The sequence below is a fragment of the Eptesicus fuscus genome, chromosome 17 (genome assembly GCF_027574615.1).
Source record: "Eptesicus fuscus isolate TK198812 chromosome 17, DD_ASM_mEF_20220401, whole genome shotgun sequence".
NCBI lineage: Eukaryota > Metazoa > Chordata > Mammalia > Chiroptera > Vespertilionidae > Eptesicus > Eptesicus fuscus.
In genome coordinates this window covers 53,841,039-53,862,552 of record NC_072489.1, presented here as the reverse complement: position 1 = coordinate 53,862,552, position 21,514 = coordinate 53,841,039, and the positions used below count along the sequence as shown (strand labels likewise).

General features: G+C 49.0%; 1 protein-coding gene across 1 annotated transcript in view; it reads left to right on the top strand.

Annotated features, from left to right (window-relative positions):
* HSPA12A (heat shock protein family A (Hsp70) member 12A) overlaps positions 1–21,514 on the top strand; it is a 111,999-nt gene that overhangs the window by 7,345 nt on the left and 83,140 nt on the right. The window contains exons 2-3 of the mRNA XM_028149551.2: positions 1,490–1,570; positions 7,295–7,382. Of these exons, the coding sequence (XP_028005352.2) occupies positions 1,490–1,570; positions 7,295–7,382 (169 nt within the window). The remainder of the gene's footprint in view (positions 1–1,489; positions 1,571–7,294; positions 7,383–21,514) is intronic.

Sequence of the window (21,514 nt, the reverse complement as noted above, 5' to 3'; positions counted from 1 at the left end):
GTCTAATGTTAAATTAAATTTCTGTACAATTAAAAAAATACACAGAATTGTATGTTAACAAGGGATAATGGATCCTGTTTTTAATTAAATAATGCAATTATAATATTTTGTGATTGTGCATTCAACACCTTAGGTGGATATGTAAAAATAAAAGTAGTACTGATCAGAATCAGTTTCCCAGAAAAAATAATGTTTCCACTAATATTTGAGAGACTTAGTAAGGATGAAAGACTAAAATGTTATTTCTAAAGTGGAAATAATTTTTAATATGTTTTCAGTGATGCCTGTCTTCGGCTTACGCTATAGGCAGCAAATTATTTTCAGTGCCTCAGTCTGGGCATAGGAAGGAAAAGGAAAGTGCAGGAGAATATAGCAGTCATACTCAGACAGAAATAAAGAGTTGATGTAATCTAAGACCATACTAGCATTGTGGGTTTGTTTCCTTGGTGTATTTGAAAGTTATTCTTATTGTGTTCATGGTGTTGGGTGGTGGTAGTAATTTGCTTTATATCAAATTTTCTTTCAAAAAAAAAATTAAAAATACGTTGGTACTTGCATAAATTAGACCTTCTTAAGAATTTTCTATCACAAACTTTTGTTTATAGACGATCCAATCACCAATAATCAAATGGCTTATTGGGGTACTTAAAAAAAGTTTTCTGTACCTAATACAATCTTAAACTTGATTATCTCAGTTTTAACAAAAGTAGAATAAAAAGAGCTGATGTACAGGGGTGGGCAACAGTAGGATTACAGTTGTGAGTATGCAAAACAGTTTATTCTTGTGTTATCATTTATTATTTTATTATTTTCCATACGAACAACTGTAGACCTATTGTTGCCCACCCCTGTATATTAGGATGACTTTGTGTGATGGCACTTTCACTTGAAATAAATAATTGAGGCCAAAGTGAGGTTTGGATGAGAAGTGTCTGGGTGCTTGCCTTGATCTCCGATGCTTTTTGTGCGATGGAGATAGGGCCAAAGGAGGCGACGTGAGAATCCAGGGCCCCCTCTCTCCCCCTGCCCTTGTCGGAACTTGCAAAACTCCCCGTAGGAGCTCCTCTTGTTCAACAGCCGCTGGTAGACTGTTGTAAAAGTCTGAATTGATTTATGAACAACCGAGTGATTTGAAATATCCCGGAGCTACTCCAGGTAACCATCTTCCCCAAAGTTCATGGTCAAATATTTGCATTCTCTTCGTATCATCTTTATGGGGATTTGAAAAATAGAGAAGATTGTGAACCACATTCATGGAGCAGGGCATTTTACAGAGGAGAGATGTCTCAGTTAAGCTAACAGCTGTGCTTTCTAAAGAATGTTTCTACCCCTAAAATGTTAAATGTGGACTTTCTGTTTGAGTGATCTAGGACCAAATTTCCTTTTGATGTAAAACTATATCATGCCAGCACTCATGGGGATTTTTATGAACTTGTGGACCTGACCTCAACTTCAGTGCCGAATCATAGATGCTTTCTTTTCTTTACAGCCAGGCTCACAGCACATAAGGGAAATACACAGCTCCTGTGCTGAGGTTGAGAATACAAAGTCCAAGACTGTCTTTTGTAGGGTAAGGATCAACGACTGTGTTTTGTAGAGTAAGAACAAAAACATAGCTTTTTTTTAAGTATGGTATTTGAAATAAGTAAAGTGCATGTTTATCAATTTATAGGCTTTAAAGGAATATTGTCCTATATACCACTTACTACTTTACTGAAAATACAGCCATTTTGAATGCTTAACTGAGACCATTGCAAGAAAAATATTATCTGTTCAGTTAATAATTATTTTCTGTATATTTCTCACAAACCCATTGTTAGAAAATTAGTTGTCATTTTTTTGAGATAATTATAAATCTGCAAAAGCAAGGCAATACAAGCAAAATGAAGAATTCAAAATTATAAGATCTCTTTGAATGTATTTTTGCAATAGACTTTATCTTCAAGTATTATTTGTTGTATGAGAACAAAAGGAATCACCATGTGAGGTTTGTGATTTTTAAAACTAAAAGTAACCAGTTTTACTTTTCCCTGCATATGTTTTTCTGGGTTTGACTCTAACTCACCAGGGGCATTCCTTGAACTTTTCACACTCTTTTTTCAAGCTTTAAATGCTAAGAAAAAAGCACGATCCTCCTTGGCACAAAACTAGACCCTGGTGGTGGATCAGATAGAGAATCTCACACACACACACACACACACACACACACACACACACACACACACGTCTGTACCCCCGGGGTTAAGACTCGGTCGGCTGTCACATCAGTGTCAGCCCATACCATTACTGTGTTTATGAGAGATTCACCTTACTCTCCAAATTCAGGCTAAAGGACTCTACTCCTGATGCCATCCCATCTCATCTATTTTTGACAACATGTGTAGGTAAAGTTTCAGGTTTTTTATGGTAGGCATCCAAAAGCAGTCCATTGGATCGGTCATACGGGTGATATTAGTAAAGTACACCTCTTTCAGGTGCATTTTAAAATAAGTTGTAACTCTGGAAGGACCTGGTTGGAAGAAAGGAGGTGAGATCTTGTATCAAACTGCAGAAACACGGTATGGGAACCCTCCTCCAGCTGTTTTGTGCTTTCTGACTTTTGAAAGAAATGAAACTTTGCAGCACGTAATTCTAAGAAGATTGCAAGGAACAAAAAATGTAGAACCAGGCTCTTCATGGGGGAGGGGAGCGAGGTCTGACTTTGTCACAGGAACTGCAGCTGAAACGTTCATTTACAGTGACCCCATGCATTCTATTAAGGCATAAAATAGCCCTTTTTCTTCCCATAGCCAGCAGTTCTATATTAATTCAGGAGCTATAAAGCCAAGTTCAAATTCACATGATTTTCTAGCTGGAAAGTAAGGACACCTTATATATGAAATACAGGCTTTTCAACAGGTACTGTTATCCCGCAGCCTGATGTGAACTTTTTATTTAAGTGTGAGGAATCTCAACCTTTCAGTGTGTTAAGCTGAGATACATGTTGGTAACAAGTGTAAACGCCAAGTAAATAAGGGCTCAGGTTGAAATGTCTGTGGCTCTCCCTCCATAAGTAAATTTACAGATCCGGTTAGGAGTGTTAGCTCTTCCGCTTCAGACAATCGCACTGGAGCCCAGCGTGTAATTCTCACCGCGGTGCGCACATTTCATCCACGAGGTGTGCGTGGACGTAGGAATGATGTAGCATTTCAAAACACATTCTTTTATTTTTAAACGCACGTCCAACATCGTGACAAACCCTATTTAGTATGAAGTTGGAACAAGCTTAATTCAAGGTGAATTTCTACCTCGTGAAGTCAGGTGGTTTCAAACGGGCCACAAAGATCCACGAGGAATAGGACTGCGATGCTCCATTTGGTTGTCTCTGAACTTGGGAGTTCCACGCAGACCTCTTGCATCGCGTGCAAACAAACCAAAGAAGAGGATGCAAAAGTGAAACCAGTCTTGTGGCTGCTGGCAGGTCGACATTCCTTCCCCTGACGCTGTGCTTGCGTTTTCCTCTTTGAATGTTCTTTCCCCTCCAGAAGCGTTAACACCATCCATTCACGCTCGCACTCTGGGAGTTCATGCGGAGGACAAGCGGCAGGCCGGCCACCCTCCCGCGCTCGCTCCCGCTGCCCCCACCACCTTCCCTGCGCATTCCTGCTTCCCGGAGGTTCTTTGCAGGGCGTGCCTTGTAAAGGCCTTGGTGGTCCGGCTTTCCTGTCTTGGCTGCCGGGGCTTAACTCAGCCCACTTTTACTTTGTCTTGGCTGCCTATCTCTTAGGCAGAGCTGCTAGAAATAACTGGGCATTTACCCCGCATCCATTGGTCTTACAGAATCATTTCTATAGACAAGGAAATCATACAGCCAGGCAGAACTTTTGGGGTCATTTAACTCCACACCCTCATTTTACAGACAAAAACTAAAAGACCTTTCCGTATAAGCTATGGAAGCACAGACTTTCCCTCCCCTCCCCATAAAAACAAAACAAAACTCCTGTTGTGTGTGAAAAGCTGCCAACGTAATTCTTCATACTCAGGAATCAATTTAGTGAATGGGTTTAAATTTAAGGAATTTAAAAATTATATTCACCATGTGGGTAGGTAAAGGAAAAATACTTTTTATTATATACAGCACATTTTGGTGTAATATATGTAATCACCTCAACGGAATAGCTATAGATTCTGACAATATTATAAGATTTAAAAATATAAAATCCAAAATTTCTAAATTCCAAGGAAAAAAACAACAACAACCCTGCTGCATCTACTAACTGATAGATCCTTCCCCCTCATACTCCGTCCGTCAGTTGGGGGAAGGGAGGATCTATCACTAACAAGTTATGAAACTTGAACCCTGGCCTTTCAGAAGGCTTACATGAAAAACGCCATACAGCTGTCTTCAGATTTACCATTTAAACGGCCTCTGTAGCCGGATGCTCTACTCTCTCATTTGTCAGGGAGGCGATCTGCCCTTTTTTAAAACACAGTATTAAGCGCCTGCTGCTTACTTCGTCAGCTACAAAAATGATTCATGGCTCATTCTGTTGGAAGGTGACTCACCTGCAGCTTTGTTCCCAAATTAGTAACATTAGGAACCTGGCAGCATCTCACTAAGCAAGTGGTGCTTCCCACCAATTAGATGGAAAAAGTCTACTTATTCCCATACAAACTTGGGCTGTCACCTGTCAGAGGAAGATGAAACCATCGCCAGCAGCTGTTTATTTTGCTGGCAGGTTGATGCCGACAACAAAGTGCTTTTCCCCAGGTGAATTACACCCTCGCATCGGCCTGGCAATGACTAATAAAGTATTCATGGAGACTACTTAAGCATGTCATGCCGTTCCTACAGTGTGTCGCTGCTGCCGCCAAGTGACAGGTCTGAAGAATCAGCAAATCTCACCCAATTAGAGCATCATTCCTCTCCTAACCCGAGGCCCCTGCTACCCCCTGGACAAAGACACTGTCTTCCTGTGTGATGAAACGAAGATGCTTTCCTAAATCACACTTGACCCACGTGGCCATCCCTCCGAACTCAGGGCTTCCCAGAAAAGAATGGCCTGGGTGATTAAGAAAATAATGTCGCCCCAGCCGGTTTGGCTCAGGGGGTAGAGCATCAGCCTGCAGACCGAAGGGTCCCGGGTTCGATCCTAGTCAAGGTCACGTACCTCGGTTGCAGGCCTCTGCCTGGCCCGGGCCCTGGTCGGGCATGTGAGGAGGCAACCGATCCATGTGTTTCTCTCACATCGATGTTTCTCTCTGTTTTCCCTCTCTCTTCCACTCTCTCTAAAAATCCATGGAAAAATATCCTCGGGGGAGGATTAAAAAAAAACAAAAAAAGAAAGAAAAAACAATCTTTCCTTGAACCATCTAATTTTAGGGTTGAGGGAGTTTCAAGTTCAGTTTGGTTCGTCTTCCACAACCTCACACAAAATCAGACTATGCTACAGGAAGGGAAATTCTCTGCCTTAAAAATCCACCAGTCCCACCCCAAGCGTGCAGCTCTGAACGCACCAGTCCTTGAGGACATATGCAAGGACTGTCCTCTTGAGCAACCTCGTTCTTGAACTGGGCTGAGAGCTTTTCAATTGCTGTGACATTTTCAGCCAGGGAAGTAGTCGTCGTGGTCGCAGGGCAATGTTTTACAGGCAATTACTTTAGATGATCAATGGAGCAATTCCCCTTCCAGAAAGGAACCAAAGCGATCAAGTTAAATCATTAAAGAGAGAAAGAGGGAGCCGGAGAAAGGGTTCGTCTCATTAGCAGGTGCCTGTGCTGCTGGCTTCTCGGAGGGGAGGTTCCCAATGTCCCTGGCCCTTTAAGACAATAGCTGCGCCCCCTCCACCCCGCCACCCCCTCCCCCGTAGCTGTTGACAGGTCTAAACCTCCCTGGCAGCCCATTGTGGCCGCAGTAGGAGGCACCTGCAGAAAATGTGCCAAAACCAGGCAGGGAGCAAGAGCTTTTCAATAAGCGCCGCAGCTGGAGAGGAGAGGCAACACTAAACAAGCAGGCGGGCCAGGCATGTGATGGGAAAAGGGGTCAAAGCCAGGCACCTCCTATCGGCTTTCTGAGCCCCGTTCGCTTCAATTTGCTGACATCTTCTAGCTGGCTTTTCTCTATTTGCTTAATATGCTGAGGTATTTAGCTTAAAAGCACTAAATGCTTCATCGCAATGAGCTGCTCTCTCTCTCTCTCTCTCTTCCCCATTTACTGTTATTAAGGACATTTTCCCATACTTTCTCTCCCTTTCTGCCCCAAACGAAGATTGTTTTCTTTTCCTTCCCTCTGATGACTAGGTTACAAGCATCCTCTACCACAAACTGCCCGCTTGATCTTACTCATCTTTAATTCAGAGACAAGTAAGACGCTCCAAATCCAGTATGTGAGCCCTTCCCAAAGCACACATCCCGACTGCCCTGAGCCCGGGGCTGCAGGCCGCATCGCTTTCCCACCCAGTAAACATGTATTGCACATCTACCGTGCGCCCACCACGGTCCTCGGGGCTTCTAGAAATCCGGAGAGGGACCAGACACGCTTCCGCCCTTGCTGTGTGGGACCCCGCAGAGAGGCTAAGTGACTCATGGGATCGTGGGTTTAGAACTTGTTTTGCACTCCTGCACTTTCCTTTGTCGTATTCTCAGTCCTTCGAGAATAAGCAGGAGTCGGGCCTGCACAGAGGGCCTGGATGTGCCTGTGGTGTGGTGGCTTTGTCAAGTGGGCCTTGGGAAGCAAGAGGACAGATTCTCAATTTTGGCAGCTCTTAGTGGTCCACACTCCTTTACCTTTGCTCGCTTTCCAGTTATCATGATATACCCGTTTATTTTTTTTTTTCTGAGTTTAAGGAGTAAGGCATTATCATATATATATATATATATTTTTTTTCTTTTTTTATTTCAGAGAGGAAGGGAGAGGGAGAGATAGAAACATCAATGATGAGAGAGAATCACTGATTGATGATGCTCCCTACTGGGGATCGAGCCTGTAACCCCAGGCATGTGCCCTTGACCGGAATCGAACCTGGGACCCTTCAGTCCAAAGGCCGACCCTCTATCCACTGAGCCAAATCAGCTAGGGCAGTAAGGCATTATCTTATGAAAACATCAGAGACTCAGGGCCAACCACCTGTCCAGGGCCACACAGCAAGCAGGTAGGTGGTATGTGCAAAGGCCTGCTAGGAACTGGCCCCTCAGCCGCCCACCTACACCTTTCTACCTTCTACCCCCAGCATGGGCACAGGATTTGAGAGCAGCTTGGAAACAGACAGACAAAGTGACATTTTCACAATGACCCTCTTCCCCGCCTCCCCCACAGATGGAGAGTGTTGGCGTGTATAAATTCTGTGGGTGTACATCGAAGAACAAGATGAAGTGCGACTCGAGGTGGGAGGTAACCGCTACAGGTAGGAAATGAACTAATCTCTGTAAGTATCTAACCATCTGAAATGGTTATCCCTAGACCATCACTCCTTTACAGAGGGACTAGGTACCTTTAAAACGGGTACACGGAGACTTAAGCACCCATGGGATGTTGGCTAAACGGCTGCGAAACATCAGCTTGTTCAGAACGCCAACAAGTAGGTGGAGGTGTGAGCACAAGGGTGTTTCAGAGGCACTGGGGTCAGGAAATGAAGTCCTTTCCCATTGACCCAAAGCCTGGAATGGCTGCTGTCTGGGGCTGGTGGGGGGGACCTGGCGTGAGTCTGGCCTGCTGAGCACACCCTGGTCCCCTGCTCGGCTCTGTTTGGGCCCAGGCTGAGGCGGGCAGAGGTGGCCTCTCCGCTCCTCTGCGCTTGTTTGTGCTTTGACATGTCTCTCCTCTCCGAGGACTGGTCCTCTTCTTCCTTCTCCCCCAGCGCCTCCCTCCAATTCTGGAGAAAACAAGTGGACTATTCATGGAAAAAGAGAAAGAGTGAGCAGGGAGGGGGGAGATGCCACCGACAAACTCCATTGAAAGCCACTGGCTGTTCATTTACATTCACACTTTTAAAAAATGTTAACTAATGATGTTAAATGGTTTGCCAAAGGTCCTGGCAGGTCAGTTGTAGAAGTGTCATTTCTGCCTAATTAGGGCTCTTGTGGCTGCCCGGGGCCTCCCAGTGCAACTGGTGACAAGCCGAGAGCTGACAGCTTCAATTGGTGCCAATAGGAAGGTTGGACCGGTCATGTTTTCCAACTCAGCCAGGTGTTTGCTGAATGGGGGAGGGGACTGGGGAGATCTGAGCGCCTCTATGATCCTTTTTCTTTCACGGCTCCCTCCCAAGTCCTTCCCCTTTGCCTGTCTTGCCTTGTGTCAAGGTCAAGAATGGGCTTTGCTAAATCAGCAATTTGGGTTGTCTCTGGGAGGTCATTAGCAATCCCCAGCCCAGACATTTCGAGTAGTCTCAGACCTAGATGCTAGATTTTTTTTCTCCCTATAAAAATCAGAGAGTAGGAGAAGAAAAATTTAGGTGAAAAAACAATAGTAGAAACAAAACAAAGCAATAAAGACCCAGAAAACTCTGCATAGCCACCAAAGTGTTAAACTTCTGAAGACATTCGTAATAATAAAATGGTTGGAAGAGAAAACAGCTAACACATCCTGATCAAGGCCTTACATATTTTAAAGAAGAAAAGATAAGAATGAAAACAAATCCTATAACATTCAGTTGGCATTAGAGTACCTGTCACACACGAGGTGCTCAATAAACAATTTATTGTTGGTTTGATTTTTCAGGAGAAAAATTACTGTCTGAGAAACAAAGAGTGATTGATAGAAATCCTGCCACTTTGCTTTAAGTGTTTCTACAACGCTCTTTGAATTTCTCAGCTGACTATGAAACACATGCTAAGTTCGAGTACCAACTGATGGGTTGATATGATTAGCTTATTTCCCCTCCCCCCTACTTTTCTTGGTTTTTGTTTTATAACAACTTAAAACAAGCAAAATACCCCTGGTGCTCAGCAGCCCCAGGCTGCAGCAACTACAACGCACAGGGGCACTCCCATGGCAGGGATGGGACATCCGTGTCCAGAATTTGGATTTGGCCGACGTACTGGCAGATCCTGCAGGGCTGACGGCACTCTGTCTTTGTGCCTGAATCCGACACACCAGCACTTGAGTGTGCGCGCACACACACAAATACACATACGCGTACTGAGGGTGTTGGTGGGACTGTTAGACAAGAAGGACAAGGATTAATACATGGGCATTTGGGGAAATGTTGTGTTAAAAGGAAAATATGATCTAAAAAAAAAGCAATGTTTGTTTTGTGAGGACTCTGAGAGGCGAAGATTACAGCTCTGGGAAGGAGGAGGGAGATTAAAGTGATGGTGTCTGAAACTACGTTTTTAGCTTTATTTTCCACACCCAATGATCTTTCCCCACCTGCTGCCTCTGTTTTCTCTAATATGGGACAGTGGAAATTGGGCCAGAGAAATAGACTGTGCATGTCTGCTGATTTGATTAAAGGGGTGTCGTGGAGGTTCCGTTTAGAGGCAGCGTGTATCAGCACACCTGGGACAATTCCTGGCACATTTCAGGTGCCCGGGAGCCGCAAGCCCTTCCTGCTCCTGAGTCCTCCGTGGCCGGAGAGCACGTGCGGTTCTGGGGTGTCCAGTTAGTTTCTCAACACCCAGGACATTTATGTACAAAGAGAATGAACGCAAGGCTAATAGGCTGACCTCATGAATGATACGTGAACAGATGAAGCTATATGTATTCAAACAGGTTAGTTGCCTGTCTCAGACTTTCCCTCCAGGGACCTCCTTTGTCATTAAATTCCATCGAAAGATACTCTTTGCAATCTCGTCCCTCCCTTTCACACCACAGCGCCTGCTCTTTTTCTTCTTCTTCAGTGACTTTTAAAATTTTATTTACTGTTTTATTCATGCTGCTGTTATCCTGGGACATGTTTCACTTCCAGTTCCAGTACTAACCCCTAAGTTGGCTCCGCCTCCCGCAGCCGCCTCCATCTCCCAGTCCTGACCCAAACTGCCTACTGTCTGTGTACCCTGAGGGGTAATGATTGTGTCCGGCTCTTACGATGCTCAGAAGGGGCCCCCTACGACTCTCCTTGTGGTTAGGAAGATGAGCATTTAAAACCCATCCGGAAGATGCCACTGGTAAAGAAGGCTTTTGCAGCAACTAAACCAGCCTAGAAAAATAAGCCAGTTCATCATTAACACTCAAACAAACAAAGACTTTTGAAGACTTGTGAACAGAGGAAAGAACTGTGAATTACAACAAGTCCCGTGTTTTTTGGCATTATACACTGAGTGGCCAGATTATTATGATCTCTGAACACATACTAATCTGGCCACTCAGTGTATATACTCCAGTGGTTTTGTGATAACCGATCATCATAACAGTGACCCTGGGGAGGGAAAATTATGTTCAGGTGGACATTACCTAAATTTTTCTGAAAGACAAACCTGATTTTGTCTTCCTGTTGTTCAAGGCTTTTGGTCGGTTCTTTGGGATCTGGCTCTGGCTTCTCTTTGACCTTGAACCCTTACTCTAGTTGTGCTGACCTACTGGCAGCTCTCCTGCCAAGATGTTTCATACCTCAGGGCCTTTGAACAAACTCATTTAGAATGCTCTTTCTCCCCCTGGTTCTACTGACACGCGCTTATTCATTATGCCACCTCCTCCCCAGAGTTTTCCTGACACCCCCAGGCTAGATTGACCTTCCTCTCTTTTGTGTCCCCTACAGAACCCCACATTCTTCTCCATTACAGTAATAATTGCAATAATAAATGTCCCCTCCTATGGAGTACCTTCTGTGTGCCGGTAGCTGTGAGTGCTTTCGCTTGTTATATCACTTAATCCTGTGAAGAAGGCACCGCTGCAGATATCGCTTTACCATGAGGACTGTGAGGCTCAAGTTGCATATTTAAGGTCAAACAGCTTGAGAGTTGAGGAGGGCAAGCTGAGCCGGCCTGGCTCCCGTGTGCATGTTAGCCACCACCCAACTCCGCTGCCTTTCAGATGTAATGGAATAAAACAACAAGAACGGTGCTTGTGAAAACAGGGCTGAAAGGGAACTAGGGCACAGTCAAGGGCCAGGTGGGCTCTCAAGTGCATCGCGTGAGGTCCTGTGAATTTTAAAAGACGAGCCACTACTCGGCGGTGGTGCTCAGCCTCCGAGTAGCAGAGGAAAGACGCATGGTCACCTGCAAGCCCGCAGGAGGAGAGGGCTGTGGGAGGCAGGGCCCAGCGTGGCCTCACTCTCCCCTGTGGGAGTTAGAGAAAAGTCTTGAGAAAGTGAGTTGGGCTTTCCAGGAATCTGTTTGCATGAGGGACCAGGTCACTTCCCAGGAAATCCTAAGAGAGTCCAGAACGAAGCTTTATTCTGAGGAGAAGGTCATATTGAGTTCTTCATGATGTCCTGCACTCAGTCTGTCCCTCATCTCCTGGCTCCCACATTGGCCTCCCCACTCTGAGAGCCCAAAGGGCAGCTTGCCAAGGTGTGGACTTGGGCAGCAAGTAGCTCCAGTGATGTGACAGCCGCACCAGCAGAGGCGGTGGGCCTGGTGCTGGCCGTGTGCGTGGCACTTGCTCGATGGCAGTGTCTGTACCAGTGGGAGGTGGCTCCACACCTTGGAAGTGGACACAGAAGCATCTCAGCGGCTGCAAGGGCCCATCAGCTTTAGCGAGCTGGGGAGGCAGGTGGCTGGAAGTGACGGGAGTGGGCTCTGCCTGCAGCGGTGCAGGCCCTGGGCTGGCCTGGACCCCGGGAGGCTGTGGGTAGGCTCACCCAAGGAGATATTTGAGTCTCCCCTTGGGGAAGATTTTCCCAATAGCTGGTGGGAGTTGGAGCCAAGGAAGTGCTCTTTATGTTGTCAAAGCGATCCAATTTTTTGCATGGGCATAGAGTGACCTGTGAAGAGATGAGCGACATAAGGTTTAGAGCATCCTATATAATAAAAGGCTAATATGCAAATGGACCGAACAGTGGAATGACCGGTAGCTATGACATGCACTGACCACCAGGGAGCAGACGCTCAACATAGGAGCTGCCCCCTGGTGGTCAGTGCGCTCCCACAGGGGGAATGCCGCTCAGCCAGAAGCCAGGCTCACCACTGGTGAGCTCAGGGGAGGTGGCGGGAGCCTCTCCCACCTCCGCAGCAATGCTAAGGGGAGTGGGCCTAAGCCGTCAATTGGACATCCCCCTGAGGACTCCCGGACTGCAAGAGGGTGCAGGCTGGGCTGAGGGGACCCCCCCCCACCCGAGTGCATGAATTTCATGCACTGGGCCTCTAGTTTGTAGATAAGAACCATCCAGCCAGTTAAGAGAAGCTCAGTTTTTCTAGTGCAGGCAGTTGAGCACATATTCATTCACTCACTCACTCATTCATTCAACAAACATCAGTGAAACCTTTGCATGAGTCTGAAGTCATATTACTGGCATCTGAATCTGGCCCTGCCATTTGCTAGTCTATGATCTTGAGAAAATTACGTGATTTCTCTCAAGCCCAGTTTCCTGGTCTGTAATATGAAATGTGAATGATGTTAAGTATCCACCTCATTGGGTTTTAGGAGAATCCAATAAATGTGAGCTATGATTAAACATTAGGAGATGTACAAAGATTTATGTCATCCCACACTAATTAAAGTAGTATTTGTCCATATAATGAAATGCGACGTAGCCAATGTCCACGAGGACATACTGTGTTAACGGTCACACTTGGTGGAGAGATTATGAATGACTTCATTTACTGACTTTTCTTACCGGCCTTTTAGGATTTGTGCAGGGTACATGAACTGTTGATGAGATTTTAAAACAGGAGGGAAGGAAATCCCATCCGGCCATCTCTGCGGTGCTTTAACCTGCGCCACGACACCCCACATGCTTGCACAGTTCCAGTGAAGGGAGGGGCATGGACACTCGGGGAGCGCATTGCATCTGTTGGCAGTTCTGATTCTGAGAAAGCTCTTGCTTAGCCTGTCAGCTTGTAGTTTACAACAGTTATGGTGCCTTCAGCTGTTCGTGCAGCTGATACCTACTAAGTGCATCCTAGATGCCAGGCACATGATAAGTTCTGGGGAGACAGTGGTGAGTGGAAGCCAACCGCGTCCCTTCATGTGTACTTGGAGGGTGAATGATTGCTGTCTGGCTCTTGGGACTGCTAAGAAGTGGCCACCTGCAAATGATCTTGAATGACTGCCATTTTGGAGGCAGAGGTTTTTGGGGGGGAAAGAAGGAATGAGCCTAAACTATTCCAACTATTCGGTCCTCCCCTTCTGCATTCTGCCGGCAGCCCGACAGACCTGGAGTGGCGGAGCACAGTGAAATCTTAGACAGAATCCTTCCGTGTAGCTGCGAGGGCGCTGCACCCCCGCTGGCTTCCTCTGCCACAGCCAGGGAGGGAGTGAAGAGCAGACCAACCTGTCCCTGAACTTGCAGCGTCAGGAGTGGCTCCTCTGAGGTGACTGCAGACGCTGTGTCGGGGTTAGCGCTCAGCACCTTCTTCCCTATTGTCTCTGTAACTCCATTGTTTTAAGCCAGCCAGCCGACTTTGTAGCCAGGGTTCATTCACTACAGACAAAGCCTCTGTGAGAAAAAATGAGATCTCAGAAGCTTCTAGAGAGCTGGGAAAATCACAAGCCACCAGCAGTGCAAGTTCCAATTCCAGATTCCTAGGCAAAAAAAAAAAAAGAAAGGTAATTCAATGTGAAATAAACAAACCTGGTTGGGGAAGAGGGGATGGCCTCCTGTGACAAAGTATTCCTGCCTGACTCTGGAACGCAGGTCAGCGTTATCAGTTCTGATGATTTTGGCAAACTGTAGATTTGATTTTCCACATCCAGCAGCACAGTTGGTGTACACAAGGGAGGAGACATATTAAAAGCGGATGTCATGACTTGAATTGCTCAAGCAGTATTTAAATCCTGCTTTCTTTAGATCCTCCCCTTCTTCCCCCCCACCCCGCCCCAGTTGACCAGTTTTGGAATTGTTTTAAACCAGTCATCCAAGGATTGTTTCCCATCAGAAAAATAAGCTCATGCCTGGCCGGTATGGCTCAGGGGTAGAACATCAACCTATGAACCAGGAGGTCAACGGTTCGATTCCTGGTCAGGGTACATGCCTGGGTTGTGGGCTCCATTCCCAGTGTGGGGAATACAGGGGGCAGCCGCTCTCTGAAAAAACACATACACACACACACACACACACATACACACACACGCACACACTAGTGGCCCAAATTTGTGCAAGAATGGGCCTTCGTTCCCCTGGCTGCCGGCACCACCTTAGCTCTGGTCGGAGCAGCCTTTCCGCTCCAGCACGGAGCTGCCTTTCTGCCTTCCCACGCTGCCCAGAGGCTCGGAGTGGCTGGGGTGGTGCGGAACGCCTGCATCCCGCTCCATCCCCAGCTGCTCAGCACCTGCATATGCAAATTAACCTGCCATCTTTGTTGGGTTAATTTGCATACTCACTCCTGATTGGCTGGTGAGCGTTGCGAAGATATGGTCAATTAGCATGTTACTCTTTTATTAGGTAGATATATATTTAAAGTTCAGTTGCAATAAAATAGCTGAGCAAATGGATAGTTGAAGCAATTTATAACCTTTGGCATCAACAGGAGTCTTTGAATCCATATACCCAAAACTGGAGGATTCGAGAACCTTAAACTTGGCATTTCTCATTAGAAAGGCTTACATCACTCTGAAGAGAGGGAAACCCCCATTTTCTGTGAGTGGAAGAGTCTCCTGGAGCCCATGACCATGCAGGCCGTTCGAGCTAGGCTTCTGAGCTGTGAGCAAGATGCACCTTTTATGCTGGCTGCTTCAGTGCAATGGTGTGGGCGCTGTGAAGTCGGGGGTTGGTGCTATTGAAAACTCCGGGGCCTCTGAGAACAGGTTGAGAGGGCATGGAGCATCATGTGGCCTGGCACGTGGCCAGCATCCTCTGCTCTGTGTGTGGGGCTGCCCGGGCCAGGCGTCCCTGCCGCTGGAGGTGCAAGCTGAGCAGGGAGAACAATGGTTTGGGGGGCTTACATAGCCAGTCTTTCCTGTCAAGGGTCAGATGATAAAAATGTTTCAGAAAGAATAGATGGTGGGAGCTGGGAGGGGCTTCAGGGGGCATCCAGGCAGGGTGAACCAATGGTGTTAAGCATGCGGCCACGCAGTCGAATTTTGGGCATGCCACTCACTAATCAGAGGAAAACAAAGAAGACGGCCCTTCGTTTCTGACACGAGGACAGCTCACAACTGCAGATTCGCCTTCGTTGCGCTCTGAGTGCACATTTTCCTCCCAGATGGTCTTGGTTGCTTTCCACTTCTCCACACCAACCCACCCATGTCCCTGCCCAGGGGCCCTCTGCAGTGAGGCGAAGGTCCCTGCCATGTCCCTGCCCAGGGGCCCTCTGCAGTGAGGCGAAGGTCCCTGCCATGTCCCTGCCCAGGGGCCCTCTGCAGTGAGGCGAAGGTCCCTGCCATGTCCCTGCCCAGGGGCCCTCTGCAGTGAGGCGAAGGTCCCTGCCATGTCCCTGCCCAGGGGCCCTCTGCAGTGAGGCGAAGGTCCCTGCCATGTCCCTGCCCAGGGGCCCTCTGCAGTGAGGCGAAGGTCCCTGCCGCGATGGGTTCCAGGTGGCTGCCCCTTGTCTCTCTGGAGGCCTCCCTTTTCCCGTTCCCCCCAGTTCTGTTAATGCCCAAGAGGAAGCATCAGGCAGGGCGAGTACCTTTCTGCCTCTCCTCACCAATCCCCTTTCTGCAGGAGAGGGAGGGACCTCCAGAGCAGAGGCAGGAGCAGGCCAGGCCTGGAGAGGCGCTAGAGAGCCTTTGCCTTCCAAGACTCCCGCCAGCAAATCTGTGACCCATGACTCCTGCAAAGCCCAGAACTGATGCGTTTCTTCTGAGGCAGTCCCCTGTTGCCGACGTGTGCGCTAAAAACATGATCGTGACCATAACCGTCGTGATAGTGTCATCAGCATGGCTAACGTCGGTGGAGCAGACCTGCACTCTCTCCCCACAGAGAGAGACACTGTCTTATTGCCTTGGAACCCACAGGACTGGGGTCTGGGGAACTGCTTTAGGAAGGTCTGTCCTCCAGGCAACCGTGGAGGGCACAGCCAGCGGAACAGGAAGGCCTGAGGACCAGCAGGAAGTGCCACTTACCCACCCATTCCGGCTGATCCTGGGGCCTCCTGGGGAACTGTGTTGGGAGAGGTCCCAGGACCAAGTCCAGCCTCCGTTTGAAAGGGTATCATGACTGACTAGTGACGTCTGCCTTGGCAGTGACCAAGGAGGCTTTGGCAGCCTGGGGACCCCGGACCTGCCCCCTGGCCTGCAGCTCAGGACAGAGCTGGAAGTGGGGTGAGGGCTGCACTGGGATCCTCGCTCTGCTCCAGATTTCCAGCACCACAGTCGTAAATTCAGTTCACCACCCCGAGCCTCGCTTCCCTCGGGGCAAAGTGGCAAAGTCACACCCACACCCCTGCCTGTGTCACAGAGAAATGGTGACGACCCAGTGGCCTCCTAGGAGTCATGAGGCCATGGAAGAGCCACTGCTCCAGCGAACCATAATCCTCCGGGTCTTGGCAGCTTTCACACGGCGTGCTCAGCTTGATTTACTCGAGGATGTTTGATAAACAGGCAGTTTCCCAAGGTGTGGCAGGGCTTTAGGTAGGACCAAGGCTAGGCCAGCAGGGCTGACATGGGCCAGAGGAGGGAGTCCGCACTGGGACCCCGGAGCAGAGAGTCCGGGGGGCAGGCGGGCTGCCCGGAGAGGAGCGGTGACCATGAGGCTGAGGGGCACCGCCACACAGGACCCCAGGAGGGGAGCCAGAGATTTCACCTCTCACCTCTCTCCTCTCCCTCCACTTCCTGCACTGAGCCCAGCCAGAGGCCAAAGTTGGCCATTGACTGTTGGGTGGGTCAATCTCTGTCTTAGCTGGGGCTGTATATCTCTGTCTTAGCTGGGGCTGTATATCTCTGTCTTAGCTGGGGCTGTATATCTCTGTCTTAGCTGGGGCTGATAACAAAGTGCCGTAAACTGAGTGGCTTACCGATAAGAGAAACCTGTTCCCACAGTCCAGCTGGAAGTCAGAGATCAGCTTGATCGAGTTCTGGTGAGAACCCTCTTCTGGTTGCAAACTGCCTGCTTCTCACTGTGTCCTCACGTGGCAGAAAGAGAGCTCTGGTCTCTTCATCCCCTGCGATGCCACCCATCCCCTCATGCCTCCTCCCAAACCCCCACCCTCAGGGACCATGACATTGGGGACTGGGATTTCAACATGTGGATTTCCGGGGACACAAACTCAGTCCCTAACGGTCTCCCCGGGCAGGGAGCAGAGCAGGCAGGTGGCCTCTGCATTTGGCCAGTTGCATTCGTTTTCTGTGGCTGCTGTGACAAATGACCATGTACCCGTGGCTCAACGCAGCAGAAACTTACTGTCCCCAGTTCTGGTGGCCAGACGTTCAAAATCAAGGTGTGGGCAGGGCCACGGTGCCCCTGGGGCTCCAGGAAGCATCCTTCCTGGGCTCTCCCTGTGGCTTCCTGTGGCTCCTGGCAGGCCTGGCTTGTGCCTGCATCACTCCCATCTCTACCGCCGTCCTTACCTCCCCTTCTCTGGGTCTCTCCTAAAGACACTCGTCATGGAGTTTAGGATCCACCTGGATAATCCAGGATGATCTCCTCATCTCAAGATCCTTAACTTTATTACATCTGCAAAGACTCCTTTTCCAGATATGATGACACTCAGAGGCTCCAGGGATTTGGAGTGAATATATTTTTTGTTCCTGAGGTGTTCTGCCGGGTCAGAACCCTCTTTCCTGAAGGCTGCCCTGAGCTCCGTGAGCTAGCACCCCTTTGCATATCTGCTCTAACGAGATGATGATCCTTAAGTTGGGGGTGGTAGATGCTCTGTTTGACAAAATGATGAACATGTGGCCTTTGGCAAACCATGTATCTTCTGGGAGCCCCTGTTTTACATCGCCACAATGAAGCGGTGAGATTAGGTGACCCCACCAGGAATCCCATCATGCTGTCTCAAATGCCAAGGCCAGATGGAGATCTCTCTGGTAGCCATTTGCCCACCACTTCTGGCCCATGACACGTGTGCTGGCAACTGGAGGTCAAGCTCAGCGTCACAGACATCTTCAAGCTCTCTAGGCCGCCCTGGGCTGTCATCCGCTGCCTTCGGTCAAGCCCCAAGTAGGGGCCCCAGGATAAAGGTCTGTGTCTCTCACGCAGGACCCGAGGCCCGCAGCCTGGGCGCCCTGCCCTCCCTGGTGGTCTGAGGTGGCATTTAAGGTCAGGTGTCTTGGGTGAGCTCAGGTTTCCCGCCAAGCGATCCTTGAATATTTTCCTTCGGCAGAGTGTAACAGTGACACTGAGATACCGTTTCTAATCGTGCTTTAATTGGAAAGAAAGATTTGATTATAGAAGCCTGTGCCGTAGTGGAAGGGCTTGTTAAAACATGCATTAAATCCGAAAGACTGCAATGTTCGCTGTGTAATTATGTAAACAGTCACACACACGGAGCCGCTTGCAGTCAGCGGGAATGCTTTTACAGGCGCACGGCAGCAAACTGGCATCGTTGATCAGTGACAGGTGAATGTATGTTTCAAGGACAAACGCAGGTTGGTATCTCTCCCCCCACCCATCACCCACCCCCCGATCAAACCGGCCAGCGTTTTCATTCTCTCCCCTTGTGTACATTGTCCTTGAAATCCGTTGTGATTTTAAACAATGTTCCTGTGTCCTCAGGTGTGCATGAATGTCCCATCCTGGTTCGGGAAAATAAAATGGGCCGCGGCTCCGCAATGTTTCGATATCTCAGCAGCAAAACCGATCCAGGCATTAAAGAACTCCTCAACTACAGTTTTAAAATAGGAGTCGAGCTACCTTAAAATTCCCTGCGCTTTAATGAGAGTGTCCATGAAATTGACTGAGGATAAAGGAGTCATTTCCCTCTAAACATGCGCTCCCAGCCTTCCCGGAGGACCTACGATGCTCACCTATCTCTTTTTGAACTTTAAAATAAATGAAACATTGACCAGAGCTGCCACTACAGCATAACTTCTTCTTGTCCATCCCTCGCCCAGCCCTGGCCTCTTCCAAGGGAGCAGGCCCCTCAGTCACCATTTCCTCCAGGCCCCTAGAAAATAGAAGCACAAATGGGCCGGGAATTATGTGCTTCTGGTGGCTTTGAAAGGAAGCATTTACTGAGGGAGAAAATTGTTTTAATCTTATAACAACCAAGGAGGAGAGTTTGTAAAACACGGAACACCTACACATGCACTTGATTTTGTTGCGTAGGAACACACGGGCACATTTCTGCCCACAAACACGCCTGATGCCTCAGCTGAGGGATCTCCCTGTGGCCTGGGCAGGGGCGGGTGGGCCTGGGGATGCAGGGAGGGGGAGGGTCAGCGGAGAGTGGGTGGGGGTGATGGTTTTGAGGCCAGGGTGAAGTCAGCTGAGAATCCCACAGGGAGGGGACCAGTGATCAGTGATGGAGGCAGGCACTCGGGCTAAGCCACCACCTTCTCGTGGCGTGGTGGCCTCCCCTGGATCCCTGAGTCAGATTTTTGCCCTCTTCCAATGCCTTTCGCCTTGCCCCATTTTCTTCCATGTCTGCTGTTCTAATTCTAAAAGCAACACGTTTCCACTGTAATTTATTTTTTTAATATGTTTTTATTGGTTTCACAGAGGAAGGAATTCAGAGAGGAAGGGAGAGGGAGAGAGCAACATCAGTGATGAGAGGGAATCATTGATCGGCTGCCTCTTGCACGCTTCCCCAACTGCGGATCAAGCCCTCAACCTGGCATGTGCCCTGACCCGGAATCAAACCGGGCCTCATGGTTCACAAGTTGACACTCAACCACTGAGCCACGCCAGCCGGGCTATTCTTCTGGTTATTGTGCCCTTCTGGGTTACTATTCTGAGTTACTATGACGGTGGGAATGTTTGGATTTACATTCAGTCCAAGGCAGGCCGTCTGGTCCCCATTGTGAGGAACCAGATGCTGAGCATTCGAGTTTCCCCTCTTTCCCCCAAGCACCCTCGGGCCAGGGGTCCTAGCACCCAGGACGCCTCCCGACCCCGGCGGCCATCAGGGTTCTGCTGCTTATGAAAACGAAAGCCCCAACTTGGGGTTCCGTTGGTGCCGTGATCATTCAGGCCTGAGCAGCTAGGAGTCCGCATGAAAACGAGGGGCAATTAATCTTTGAGAAGTAAAACACGCCGTCTCACTTTATTTTCAAAAGGATGGAAATTAATGTGCCTCCTCTATATTCATACCAAGTCCGTCCACTTAGAATCAAGCCGTTATGAGTATGTTTGCTCTTGATGCAAGGAGCCCAGCATTAGACCGGAAATAGGATGGGTTGAAATCAATTTGGTGTCAACCAAATCAAACCTTCTCTAAAATTGTAGGCTTTGTAGGACTTTAAAACATACTTGTTTATTTGTTGGAATTTAACTGTGATCTATCTTTCTCTGAAACAGACAAAAGGACCAGAGCAAATAAATTGCAGGTGGCATTAGAGCCCTCCCCTCTCCCCTGCTCCTCCCTCTCCCCGCCACCCCTGCCCACACTCCCGCCCTCTTCCCCCTCACCGCTGCCGCTCTGGTGCATTGGGGTGAAATGAGAATTTTTCACGGCTGCATGTTTTGATGGCACCCCTGCGCTGTGCATTCAGGCAGGATCTTCGCGAGGGCTTTCGTTTAAATGGAGAGCCATGCTGCAGATGCAAGGCCTGTGTGGGTGATGGACATCACCCAGCCAAGGTGGCCTGGAGGTGGGCGAAGTGCTGTGTGCCGGGCCGGGTAGATTACCCATCTCGCCCAGCTAAGAAATCAGCTCTGCAGGTGGATGCAATGCTCCCTGGGGGGAATGAAGACTGGCCAAGGCTCAGAGACACACTGTGGCCTGGGGCTGAGGGTCAGGGCGAACCCACTCAAGTCCATGGCCAGGAGTGGCAGATGCTGGCAAACACGAACAGTGAAGCATCCTAGACACACTGGCGGAGGGTGAGGGAGCTGGCAGAAGACAGAGCTTGGGTGAGAGGTGAGGACTCTTGGCCAGGCATGGGAAGGGGCATGAGGCTCAGTGAGTGGGCATCCCTCCTGCTGGCCTTGTTCCCTGCCCATGGCCCAGGCCAGAGAGAGTGGCTAGAGCCAGCTGTCTGCTCTGGTCCTCTGGGCAGCATTCCCTGGCGTCCAGTCCTGAGAGGGAGCTGACGGGTTTGCCCTCAGCACCTCTGCTGTGTGGCGTGTGTGTCCTGTCACACTTACCATCGTGTAAACCACAAGTGATTCGGTCATGGCACACAGCTGACGCGGCACACACGTGTCTGACGCCTGGCCCGTGGGTCCTTCCACCACCCTAGGTCAGACTGGGAGTCCCTTGGGATCAAGGCCTGTGACCACAACCCACGGGGCCCAGATGAGGAAGCAGCCTCAGCGAGGTTCTGTCAGCCCTGCGCACCTGCCAAGAAGTAGATGGGATTTACACAGACAAGGCCCGTGTGTGTTTATCCGTGTCTGACGGTCCACTCTGCTTATCAAACGACAAGGAACACCAGGCACTGCGTTCTGGGACTCCA